At 37.5% G+C, this 12617-nt stretch overlaps 1 protein-coding gene across 3 annotated transcripts in view; it reads right to left on the bottom strand.

Annotated features, from left to right (window-relative positions):
- Positions 1–3969: 3969 nt before the first annotated feature.
- The window catches only part of ITGA6 (integrin subunit alpha 6), a 48249-nt gene continuing 39601 nt past the window's right edge, over positions 3970–12617 (bottom strand). For 2 of the 3 annotated variants that reach the window (XM_062578265.1, XM_062578267.1), the window contains 6 exons: positions 11743–11916; positions 10442–10540; positions 9945–10055; positions 9763–9861; positions 9309–9434; positions 3970–6054 (listed from right to left, as the gene is read on the bottom strand). In XM_062578265.1, coding sequence (XP_062434249.1) covers positions 5896–6054; positions 9309–9434; positions 9763–9861; positions 9945–10055; positions 10442–10540; positions 11743–11916 — 768 coding nt within the window. In that variant the 3' untranslated portion in view covers positions 3970–5895. Of the gene's footprint in view, positions 6055–7700; positions 7831–9308; positions 9435–9762; positions 9862–9944; positions 10056–10441; positions 10541–11742; positions 11917–12617 lie in introns of all 3 variants that reach the window. The other variant, XM_062578266.1, reaches the window with a different exon arrangement.

Here is a 12617-nt window from a genome sequence, read left to right as displayed (position 1 = left end):
GATTCAGTTTGCACAGGCATGGCTTAAACACTACTGTTATATATGTACCACTGGACACATACAGCCCTTGTCCAAAGATGTGGCAGACTGTGTGATAAGTGAATCATTTAATGCCATGGTGTGATGGCACAGTGTAAACAGTAAGCTCTTTTGTCAGGGAAAATCCTGTAGAATCAGCAGTGACAGAAGTAATTGTGGATAATGACCTGTGGATAAAGAATCGTGGAAAACTCTTTAAAAGCTGTGTTCAGGGAAGAACAAACCATCTCTGTTTACCTAAAGGGTTTTTTTCTTAGTCTCGTTTAAACTACTGATCCGGATACTGATCCCCATAAAACATGTTCTTTTAAAATATTGGAGAAGGCTCATATTGAATTTTCTCTTTTTTTAACCTGTTTCTCTCATTCATGATTTTCTGAGAGTTTACTCTGATCTGGTCCAGATCCCACGGTGTGGCATGAACTCAGCTGTGGTGTGTCAATTTTTGTAAACTCTTATGCAACTCAGAAAGGATAAATTTATTGTTTTTGTCACTTGGCACTTGTATATTGACTAGCATTATGTCACAGGTAACTTGTGACACCCTTCTCACTTACTGGTGTTCCTGAAATTTTAATACATCTACATCCGCAATTCAAATGGGATAGAACAAATCAGACTTTAAGATATAATAGAAAACACAGCTTTTAACTTTAACCTGGGCATTTTTTTTGCAACTTCATTTTAAAATTTAAAGTTTACTGAGGTATACTTAGTTTACTTTACAAAAGTTTACTAATTGAAAGCACAGCATTCCTGCAGGATGTTCTGTAGAAAGAATTCTTGGTTTATTAAGATCATACCATAAATATCTCCTAATGGAAGTCTTCATTCTTGGTTGCTGCATATACTGATGCTTGCTTTCTTTTCTTTTTTTTTTTTCCTGTTCAAAATAGCTCTATCATAGAGACAAAATTTCAGTCTCCTTGCACAGATACCCATAGGATATTTCTGTCTTTTTTCTTTTTTTTTTCTCCAACATTTCATGTGCTTTGTTCTGATGTCTGCACCCTCATCTGGTCTGTCTGACCTTGTTTCATTTTAGCTTGCATACTTACTCTGCACTAGGGCTTGTCGTGGATCCTGCATTTTTATTGATTAGTTCAGCTGCTTTTGGTGTGTTAGAAATATTTTCCTAGGGTTGCATTAATTTGACATGGTTTTTCATCTCTCTTTTTCCAAAGGTAAAAAAGTAAGATTTACAAAATGGCAGCAGAGTTGATCAGAAACATGGAATGGCTTCTGTATGAGTTGTGATTAAATTATGTAGGTTCAAGAAGAACATATGGATGTGCTTATTTATTTTAATGCAGTGTGTAATAAAACTATGGAGTTTGTGAATTTATGCCATTTAAAATTTCATGTCACACAAGATCACAAGATGATTGGATAAATTATGATTGATTGTCATGGATGGCTTTTCCTTTCATAGGAAAAACCACAGTATATAGTTCTTTGTTTCTCTGAGCATGATTTTTTTGGTGAAATGGGAAGAGCAAAGTGTTACTATGTGCTATATCATGCCACTTTAGTGTTAGCTGTTGTCAGAGGTGAGATGCCGGTTGAGATGGATCCATAGTCTGTACAGGGATGGCTATTTTTATGTTGTTTCTCCACACTAAACTGGAATCAATCACAGAATATCTTGTAATAGATTGCTCAGCTCTGTTGGTTCCCTCTGCTTTAAGAAACCAAGCAGCCTTACACTGCTTTACAATAGCCCACAAACATTTCTTGTGATCAACTCAGCAGCAGCAGTATTTCAGACGTTCTTGGCAGAAGGATTTGATTTTTCTTGTCCCTAAGTAAGCAGCTGCAAAGATATCCAAAAACCTTAAAAAAAAAAAGATTTTTGAACCCCTTAAAAGCTATAACAGAACACACCATATACACCCTTTACCATCAATATACAGTGCTAACTACGTATTTCCTCTTTCTCTTCTCAGCCTGTGTCGGTGGGGAGGCGGGATGCTCTCCAGGAGATCTCGGGTGTGTCGAGTCCCCCCATGTCCTGAGGAAGAGCCCCCGCACAAAGGGAGCTGCTGTAGAGCTACAGCCACCCTGAAGACTAGCAAAGGAGGGCTTGCTGGAAAGCCCCTGAGGATGTTGCTTGGGAAAGAAGGATGCGGGCAGGAGTGCACTGAGCCATCAGTCCTCTCTTGCAGGCCATACCTAGCAAAACAGTAAGGTTTATGAAGTTATAAAAGATATATTATGAATCCAGAGCTTTGGAAGACAGATATGCTCATGTCCAAGGATTGGGATGGAACTGAAGTAACTGCTTACAAAGCCATAGGAGGGAAATAGGCTGCTTGGATTCTTGTTTCCACACATGGGTGGACTTGTCTGGAAAACCAGCAGAAGCATGTCCATGCTGCTGAGCTGCCTCGAAGTACTGCTTTCTCTCCCTCATTTAATTGCAATTTGTTCGCATGTGTTTTGCAAACTGACTGCTAACACTTTCTTGTACCTGCCCCTGCCCCAAACCTGCTGCATGTAAGCAGGTTTCCGGTCCTCTGTATAGTCTGATTTTTGGTTGGGATGCTGTGCTGCAGCGGCAGCAAGGATTGTGGCTCAATGTGCTGCAAATGGATTTGAGCTTTACTGCCGTCATCAAAAAATCTTTTCCATTCCACTTATGTTCTATGTTTCCTGCTGTTTGCTTCAGTGCACCCTGTTCCTTCTCTTCTGCCACACAGGCTCCTCTTGACATTGTACTATCGTGGGCTCTTATAGCAGAAGCTTTTCTCGTAAGAGCTGGCGCCTGCGTCAGTTAAACATATATGCCATTTCTACTAGTGGTCTGTTAGTGTGCCTTAAGCTGTACACACAGTGGTAACTGAGACTGTGTGTAGTGTGGTAGGGAAAGAAACACTATACTTTTTAGGTAACTTTTTTGTGATGTTGAACAGAAGTGAGGCCCTGCGCTAGATTTTTCTAGTGATGCAGTGCTGTCAAGGTCTGTTTTGCCAGCCACTGTCCTGTGTTTCATGGGCGGACACTTACCTGCTCCACCAGTCTCTATTTTGTATTCCTGCAGATTAATGTTTACGTGTCGGTTATAATCATGTTACTAATTAAAGCATTACTAGACGGTTACTTCCACACCTTTGACGTGCTCTGGGAGGCCTAGCAGCAGCTGCTGGTTATCCTCCTGGGAAAGCGCTCAGCTGTGATAAACACTGGCCTCCTTGTCTGTCACTGCCTTTGCTAGCATGTATTCTCTTAATTATCTTTGGCACTTGTTGCATCTTTCAGCAGCGTGAAACATCCTGTAATGATGTTTCTTGAAGATTTAAGAAGAAAATCCACTAGTCCTTGTATTTGCTGCATGTTTGTTTGTTTTTTTGAGTTGACTCTGTATTGTGTCACTTTATGACAGTATCAACTACCAGGTGCAGAAAGGTAGGTGAAGTCCTTGACTGATTTTTGGGAACTGCTGTTCTTCTGCCTCCCCCACTTACCAACCCACCCCATGGCAAGGGAGCTTTAGCAGGCCGCCCGCGCTGAGGCCGCAGTGCGGAAGCCCATCTCGAAGCGCCTTCGCGCCTGGGCAGCGCCGGAGCAGGGCGAGAAGGGAGAGGGCCGCTCCGCGCTGCCGGGCGCTCAGGCGTGGAGCTGCGCTGCTGGCAGCGGTGCCGCCAGGCCGGGACCTGGCTCCGCCGCCTGGCTGCCAGACTGCCACCAAGGCGGGAAACTGCGGCAGGCGGGAGCCAGGTGTGCGTGGGAGATAGCGCAGTATCGGGTGAGGGCCTGTAGAGTTAGGGCCCTAGTTAGAGTGAGATATTTTGTTGGGTTTTTTTTGTTTTTTTTCCTAAAGCGAGTATTTTAATAGTTTGACTTAAAGCTTGCAGCTTGCTTGTCTAATGGACTAACAAGCTTAGCTGAAAGTAATTTGTGAAATTAATAAGAAATTGCCATTACCAAAACTAGTGTTTTAATTTAAAAAAGATTTATTTCACACTTCTATACAAATATCCACAGGTAATTTCTAATCATGGAATGAAGTAGCATTGCTAGCTCGTATAAAAATTGTTTGAGACAAAAGTATACCAGTGATAAATGTTCAAAATGAAAGTATACCAGTGATACGACTTATTTTCAAAAGCTTTCTGTTTAACACTGTTGAGACATTCGTGTTCGTACAGCAGTGCCACAATTGAGGGGGCAGGGTGGGGAAGACATTGCTTCTAAAGCAAAGGCTACAGTGGTCTGTCAAGCTTCTTAGCACCTCATTAGCCTGGCCTCTTACACAGAGGAGCCTTTCGGCAAGTACGCTAGAATTTTAAAAGGTCAAAACCTGCGTAACAGCTTTATGTGTGTGTAAATTTTCATAAAATCAGGGTCACAACATACCAAGATTATTCAGTAGGAAGAATGTCTATTACACGAATGCACCTTCCATAATAGATACGTTCAAAGTTAGTAATACAAGTAAGACACCTGACAAATGCTCTCTTACCAGGTTTTTACCCCAGGAGGGAAAAAGTACAGAGGTTTTTGCATAGTTCAAATTACAAGCAATTAGCGAGCATACATTGAGTAGAATTTTTGTTTTACATGGAATAAACAATCGTGAGCTGAATGTTCATTCTTAAATAGTACCAACACTTTAGAACATGGGTAAGAAAAAGTAAACTCTTTAAATATTTATGTATTTAAATCACTTATGTTACAATAATTAGATTACTGATAAGCACAACCTTGTGGCTCTATTCTTATCAACATTCAGGTATTCAAGACAATTCAGTAGTCTCAAGGAGGATCAGCTCAGATCCCTTAACTAAGGTAAGTCAGGCCTTTAGAGCCTCCTTCAAGTGCTATATAACAGACGCAGTAGTCAACACTTTTCTCCAACTGGAAAATCCTCATGAAGCTGTAAAGCTGTTCCCAGAGAACCTGTCACTTCTCTTGCAGCAAGTATAAAACGGTACTTAAAACCATACTTCTGCTTGGTTTCCAAATCGTTAAATACTCTGAAGTAATATACAAATCATGTTACAAGACCTGGTAATTCCTATTACACAGAATAAGTATCGGGAAAAAAAGCCCCCACGTACATCACTGGAATAAGTATTTACATTTTTAGAAAGCAGTGGCACCTGTAGTGATTTATTAAAATGCTGTGAAAGCCTCAGGTCTTATAATCCAAAGTTCATAAGCACAGTGGGTTTGAAGGTTCAGTTAAGTCTTTGGCCTAATGTTTAGTCAAAGACAATGATTTATAACAAAAATAAATACAAAAATGACTAAAATATATATACAAAAAGTACATCTAATATTCAAGCCTCTCTTTTAAAAAAAACCTGTGTATATTTGGTGTGAGCAAGATTCACACAATCTGATCTTAAAAATTGAGCAACATGACCTATTGCACATGTAATTTAAGATGATGCTTTTTGTTAAGCCCTAACTACTGTAGCAGGCAAAGCTTATGACTAAAGTAGGTTTGCAGCTCTTCAGATTTCACTTGAACAAAGTGTGTCAAGGCTACTGTGTGCATTGCGGGAAGAGTGGAGACCTTAACCGTGCATTCCCTGCACACCCGGAATGCTAGAGCATAGGAAAAAGTCTGCCATGTGACAGATGTGCACATTGCAGAAAAGACTCAAATCAATACAGCATCTTCTACAGCTCGAGTTAAGATCTGAAGTGAAAAAGAGGCAGTCTGGAAATTGAATAATGCAAATGAAGTCTGTTGAAGCAATTTTAACTGTGCAAACAAAAGCCTCAATATAAGTAGTAATATCTACAATCAAACAGTGAATGTCCATAGTGTACACAGGTCCAACTCCATCAGTATTCCATTAATGAAAATAACTAGCTGAACTTTGTGGAGGGAAAAAAACCTTTTCCTTAAGAGTAACTTTCATTCTCATTCCATTTTGTGATCCACTGTTTTGTCTCTAGATCTTTGCATTTCCCATCTTTGATCTGTCGCTCTTCTTTTCGAATTCTTACAGCATGATATCGGGGGACACTGTCATCGTACCTAGAACGCTGGAAGAACCCACACTGGGGCAGAATAGAAAAAGAACGGTTTAGGTTTGAGATGCTGCCAAAGGACTACAATTACAGAAGCAGTACATTCTTCCTTTGTGCACATATACAGGTAAGAAAACTGAAAAAAAAAAAAAAAAAAAAAAAAAAGGCCAAGAACAGAGTGTGCTTAGCTATAAAATACATGATAGTGTCTAAATTAGTTCCAGCAGCAAGCAGTTGCAGACAAATAGCATAGTCCAACATTTCAGTAGCCTGAGATCTTAAACAAATTCCTTCTAGTAACTTTCTTAATGTGTTTCACAAATCTCTGAAAGTCTTTTTATGAAAGATAGTTGCTTATCTAGTGAGAGAATTTAATGAATTTAATGCAGCACAGAGGAGAAAAAGCTAACACTTCAGGAAAGTGTGCCTCTCCTGAATTAAAGGTAGGTATGTACTTCAGTATTCTCCTGTAGGGGGACATGATTTCTCTTTTAAGATATACAGAAAGATTTCCAGTACCTTCAAGAACAGTTACACTAGGGCCATGCTTTCCAAAGCACTATTGCATCCATAGTCATCTCAGCTTAACTACACATGTGGGGTTAGAATATTAATCTTGCTTAGTTTGCTGTACAGTTAAAAATAGGCAGTCCTTGAAAGTTTTGTAATGTACCATAATGATACAAATCTCCCTAGGTGAAGTCTAATTCAGCTTATGTCGGCTTTGAATTAAAAAAAAAAATGCAAGGCACAAATAAAAATTGATTTTACTTATTTAAGAATGGACTGAAGTTATTTTTCAAAATAAAATGGACTTCTAATGCAACCAGTCATCTTTGCAGCATTGTGGCCAAAGCAGACTCTCAACTTCACACGGTCTCTGAGGTCAAGATTAAGTGCAGGACAGACATCTATCCTGAGACATTGCTAGCATATAAAATGAAACTGTCAGTGTTTGTTCATATATTTGTGATGGTGATTTTGGGACTAAGGGTTACTTTTACACAAATCTATTAAAACTTACATAGAACAGACTTTTTTTTTTGAAGAAAAAAGTATAGGCCAAATCTTTAGCTATCTCCAGCATTTCATTATGCACTATATTGAGATTTTAGTTACAAACTCTTCCCCACCCTCTCATTCCAAGCATCACTAATTAATAGACATGCACTTAACATCTTAAATTTTGTGTAAAGGTTGCTAGAAGCATAAATCATCATGCATCTAGAAGCTTCAGCAGAAAAAGGTATGTGCCCAGAAGAATGTACCTTAGAACTGAAAGAAATGTTTCCATAGCAATTGAATTTTTATTACGAAAACTGCTTTCATTATGAGTAATGTACTTTTTAGCATGCACTAAAGGTTAATAAAGCAAGATTATCTTCTGTGTAGTCTTAAGTTTAAATCTTAACTCTGCACAGTGTTGATTACCATCTCTAAAGCTTAAAAATAACTTGTACTGTTAAAAAAAAAAGTTTTAAAATAAACAAAAAGGACCAAGGTAAAGATCTGTGTGTGTTCACGTGCACCAAAACCTGAAATCTGTCAATAGAATGAGTAAGTAAGTACTGATAGTTTGAAATCCAGCAGTTAATATATGCAGCAAAAGCTCATAGTTAGCCACCACAACCATAGCATGTGCCACAGCTAAAAATTAAAAAATACTGATCGATTACCAATTATAGAAGTAGATCAATACTATGCATCAGAAGTAAGCCTCTCTTTATCAGATGGCTGAGCATGGATCTCAGCCTTGTGATATGTGGCATCATAATGATCTTTCTTATTTCTCTTGAAGAAACCACACTACAAGGAAGCAAGGTATTTTAGTCATTTTTTTTGACTGGAAAAAATCAAACCTGTTAAAACTAACTTAAATGAATTTTGTGAAGTGTCCTCCTGTCATCCCTTTCATAAGTTCCTTGCCAAAAAAACATACAAGAATGCTCACAACTGTTTCTAAATAAAGAACTTGTTGAACTAACTTAATCTGTAAAATCATGTAATAGCCTGAGATTAGGTACTTACCTTAGTGGGTTTTTTTGATAAATCTGTATAATTTTGTTTTTGTTTTTTACATTAAAGTATGTTCATAGCAACTAAAGCTGTGAAGAGCAGTAAAAATTCTGTACAGAAATCAGCTAGGGTACACAGGGTAGATGAATTACAAGATACTTAAGCTTATTGCTTTTACTTGTGCTGTTAAAATGGCAATATATAAATAAGTTAAATCTCTTGAGACAAATGCTTGATTAAACTCGATCATGCAATTGACTCTGAATCTTCGTTCTTCATAGGATAGCTCAGTGTTTGTCATCAAAACATTCTACATCATGTGCAAATATCTACGTGCAATAAGACAGTTATAACCTAATAGCCAAAGTGTTGTTTTGTATAATTCATCAGGGAGATCTGCAGCAGGAGCTGGGCATTTTTTGGAAAGCAGAGAGGCTGGGCTTATCCTGTTAGGAGGTGATCTGCAGCAAGCAGTAGCTCCTCAGTTAAGCCAGCTTCTCCAGAAGACTAAGTGACAATCAGATGGTGCATTCCTCTTCTTTCTTAACAACCTTCTGCTATCCCCTAGCAACAAATACTAACTGCCAATGTGGATTAGGAGGCCAAAGAAAGAGAACTAACCTCTTACACTTGGAATCAGTTATAGAAAATGCCAAAATGCATAAGAAAAATAGTCACTTGATTTTTTATTTGCAAACTGTTAATCTTTCATTTTAAATATTTTTTATTCCTGAATAATAACTTAAAAACTATTAGAATTTTTAAGATGACAAGCCAATACTAAAGGAATTAGCCAATACACTTGACTATGCATTATTTCTGTACCTTTTGTGGTATATTACCTTCATCTACTGTCAGTTTAATGGTGTTTTGTATGTGATGATAAATTAACTGCAAAGTTAGACATCTGTAGATAGTTCACAACAGCCTTACATTGCAGAAGCCACAGAAACCCCAAGCAGCTGTATCCATATCAAAGTAACTACAGTCTCTGAAAACTTGTCTAAGTTTTGCCTAGAACTCGAAATGTTTCCTTTTGAAGATCTGGAAACAGAAAAATTTCATGATACAAAAGGGTAACAGATGTTCCTATGCAACCATTTTCATCACAAGTGTTGCAAAACCAAAAAAGATAAGGTACAGTTTGCGCTAGCTGCTTTTTGTTTCATGTCCCAACTACAAAATACTTGATCACTTGCTTAATTAGTTTCTTATCTTGTCACTTGTAAACCAAGAAATGTGAAATGACCAGATGAATTAAAACTTACCTTCCATAGTAAGAATACCAACAGTGCAAGCATCAGTATTCCAGCAAGAATTGCCACTAAGATGATCCACCAAGGCACCCCTGTATAAAGTGCTACCATTTTTGCAGGAAAGACAGTAACACGCACCTAAAGTAAAGAAAATGTGTGGAGATAATGGTAAGACCATTTCAAAAGCATATATCTAATCCAAAACTGCAACTTACAGATGCTATTCTTACACCTGGCTTTCTAAGCATAGAGCACCTGCTCCAGACAAATTCATCATTTCAGTATGATAGTTAATTCTTCCAACCTGATTAAAGGTGTGAAGAATCAATAATTAAAAATTCAGTTACAAAATCTAACCAGTATCTCCTTTTTGTTTCTAAGTGTTTTATTTTCCCCAGTCTTTTCAGATAAGCTGGAAACATGATCACCCTAATCACAAATAGTTCATGTTAAATGTTGAGCTTACCTGAGCAACTTCATTTGTGAGTTTAACATTCTTAGCTGCAGCAGGAACGCTGATCGAAGCCCTAACGAGAATGTCTAGATAGTTCATTTTGGAGTATTCCTGTTTCAAAATAAAATACAGACATCAGACACAGAACAGGAAAGAACTATGATTTCTCAGAAATGGCAAGTAAGCAAACTTACTTCTAAGAAAGTACTGTTCCACAGTCTGGAACGCAGCACAATAGATGCCTTGCTGTCCAAACCATTCAAGGGACATTTTATATCCACACAACGTGCATTCACATTGCAGTCCTGCAATTACAAATTTCCGCATGTTAAAATAAAAGCCACATCCTTAAAACTCGACTTAACCTTGGATTTTTTTTTTTTTTTTTTAAACACATTGACATGCATCTTCTTTATGTACAAGAAACAAATCTGCTTGGACTGAAAGCAATAGGAAGATACGATGATGATGAAGCTGATGCTTTAGGTAACTATACAGAAATTCTTTCCTATTCCTCTCTTATCAGAGGATAATATAAATGGACCAAACCCTAAACACACCAGTATTTGAAATTAAGATGGAAACAAAGCAAAGAAAGATATCTTCTTTCATTCTGCCAAACTCAGAAAAGCACTATTAGGAGTAAAGGGAGAGATACCTGACAGAACTGTAGTTGGTGTGATATGCTTACCAAAGTCTTGTATTTTCTTTCTGAGAATAAAGAAAATGTTTTGCTGTCTATAATCTGCTTCTCTGCAACCTCACGTTTCCTCCTTGAGTTATGGGATTCCTTTAAAAAAAAAAAAAAAGTTGATTGAATATTTTTAGTGGTATAGCACAAGTATATCATAAGTATGTCATAATTCCAGCCCCCTCATAGAAGCAGAAAAACAGAAGAGTTCAATTAATCTGCCTGCTTGCTCCAAAATCGGCACACGAGTGACATCATTGTATATCCCTACTTATTTACCTTTATTGCTAGTAGCAGAGTCAGGATAATCATGGCAATTTGAGATTAAAGAATAGATCAACTAACTATTCTCTTGTCTTTTAACAGGTGGAGGGTTTTTTGGTTCTATAAAGCTTTTAATGTTATTTCCATTTTTGTTCTAAATACAGATCACTAATGCTACTATGTTAAAGAAGAAAAAGTGGCAGAGGTAGCAAGGTCAGTAGATGCATATTTTGAACTATATGCACACACGCACACACACACACACACACACTAATTACACTTGCCAAAAAAATTATTAAACCAGTGCAGTGTTCAACAAACTGACAGGACAGTGGGTTTGTGTGTACACAGTTTTCATTGCTTATAAAAATTTTAAGTTTTCCTAGATCATATCAAGATTATACATAAAACACTGAAATAAAACTTGTTAACTCCTTTTCCACAATAAAAGCTTTTAGTTACATCAATTGTGTGCATTATGTCTGTTGAAGTTAACTGGACTGTAAGTATGAAATTGAGTGCCCAGGGTTTAGAATAAAAAATCTTGCTAAGTAGGCACAACAAAGAGCTATGAAAGTCTTACTTAAGAAACTTTTTCTCATATTTGGTGTAAATATATGCATTTAAGTGCAAGCTCTTGTTTCCATCAAAAAAGTCTATGGAATTCCCCAAGGACTGGGAGATGTTTACTATTGCTCATCCTTTTTTTTAATTTACAAGCAGAAACAGATTTCAATAGTGTTGGAATGCATTAAAGCAAGCAGCAGTTTCATCCTGTGCAGCATGCGACAACAGTGTACACCCACCCACGGCAGGTGAAACCAAGGTAAGATAGTACCTATCCTATAGCTTATGGCATAAGCCATTATGCAGTCTCCTAATAAGCTTAAACCTTGATACACTGTTTATGTATTGTGCCTGTGAGCTGCTTAAGACAAAAAATTCATTCTGGAGAGAAGCACTTAGGCCCTACTATTGCAAGCTGTGATGCTTTAATGTTGTACTAATTCATCAACAGGAGAGACTGGATAACATACCGTAACATGCAAATAATTGATTTCACTCTGGGGTTGACAGGAGACTTTTTCCAAGCCTTTGGAATCTACTTTCATCAAATAAAGCAGCCATTTGCCGTTACTAATTTCTTTTGGCCACTGGATGTCCAGGGAAGCTGTGCCAAATGTTTTAAGTGGCCTGCCCAAGTTAGTTACCTGTTGAAACAAACATTCTTTTCAACTGTGAAATCTGGTTTAAGGGGATTTTCTTTCCAAGCAAAATGGTTCTCGACTTTGGCAAGTTTTAAGCATTTGGCTAATAGGAAATTTAAAAGCCACTGAAAGACAGACTATATACAGCATAAAGACAAACCATATACTAAAGCTAGCACATTTGGATAGCAAATAAGATACAGCGCTTGTAAAGACTAAACATGTAAAGTCTAAAATTCAGTAACAAATATGATAAGACATTGATTTTTAGAAATCTACCTTCATAGGAAACAACAGCAGCAACGCTTCAGAGTTAACAAATCATTCAGTTACATAACTGATAAGAATTTCAACTTTAAGAGAAACTCTGACACAGAAAGTATACTTTCTGAAGTATTCCAGTAGTTTGGGAATTGTTTCCCAGTGTGGTTTTGCTTTCTTAGCATTGCTGTTTATGAGAGCAAGTTCAAAAACAGATATTCTAATTGCTCCTACAATACTACAGTAAATAAATGAGGTACAGAAGCAAGTAAAGGATTTGATAGAGATGGATTTTACGAGAATAATCCTGACAAAGTACTATACACAACTAGTGCTTGTATTAATGATGTGAGAAAAGAAATCTCTTACTGCTAAACATAGTTTTCACAGAACCAGAATCCTCCCTTGGCCTTCTGCCTAATTAATAAATCAAGGACTGTGGA

This window comes from Rhea pennata, chromosome 6 (genome assembly GCF_028389875.1).
Source record: "Rhea pennata isolate bPtePen1 chromosome 6, bPtePen1.pri, whole genome shotgun sequence".
NCBI classification, from domain to species: Eukaryota; Metazoa; Chordata; class Aves; order Rheiformes; family Rheidae; genus Rhea; species Rhea pennata.
This window is presented reverse-complemented; position numbering and strand designations above follow the sequence as displayed.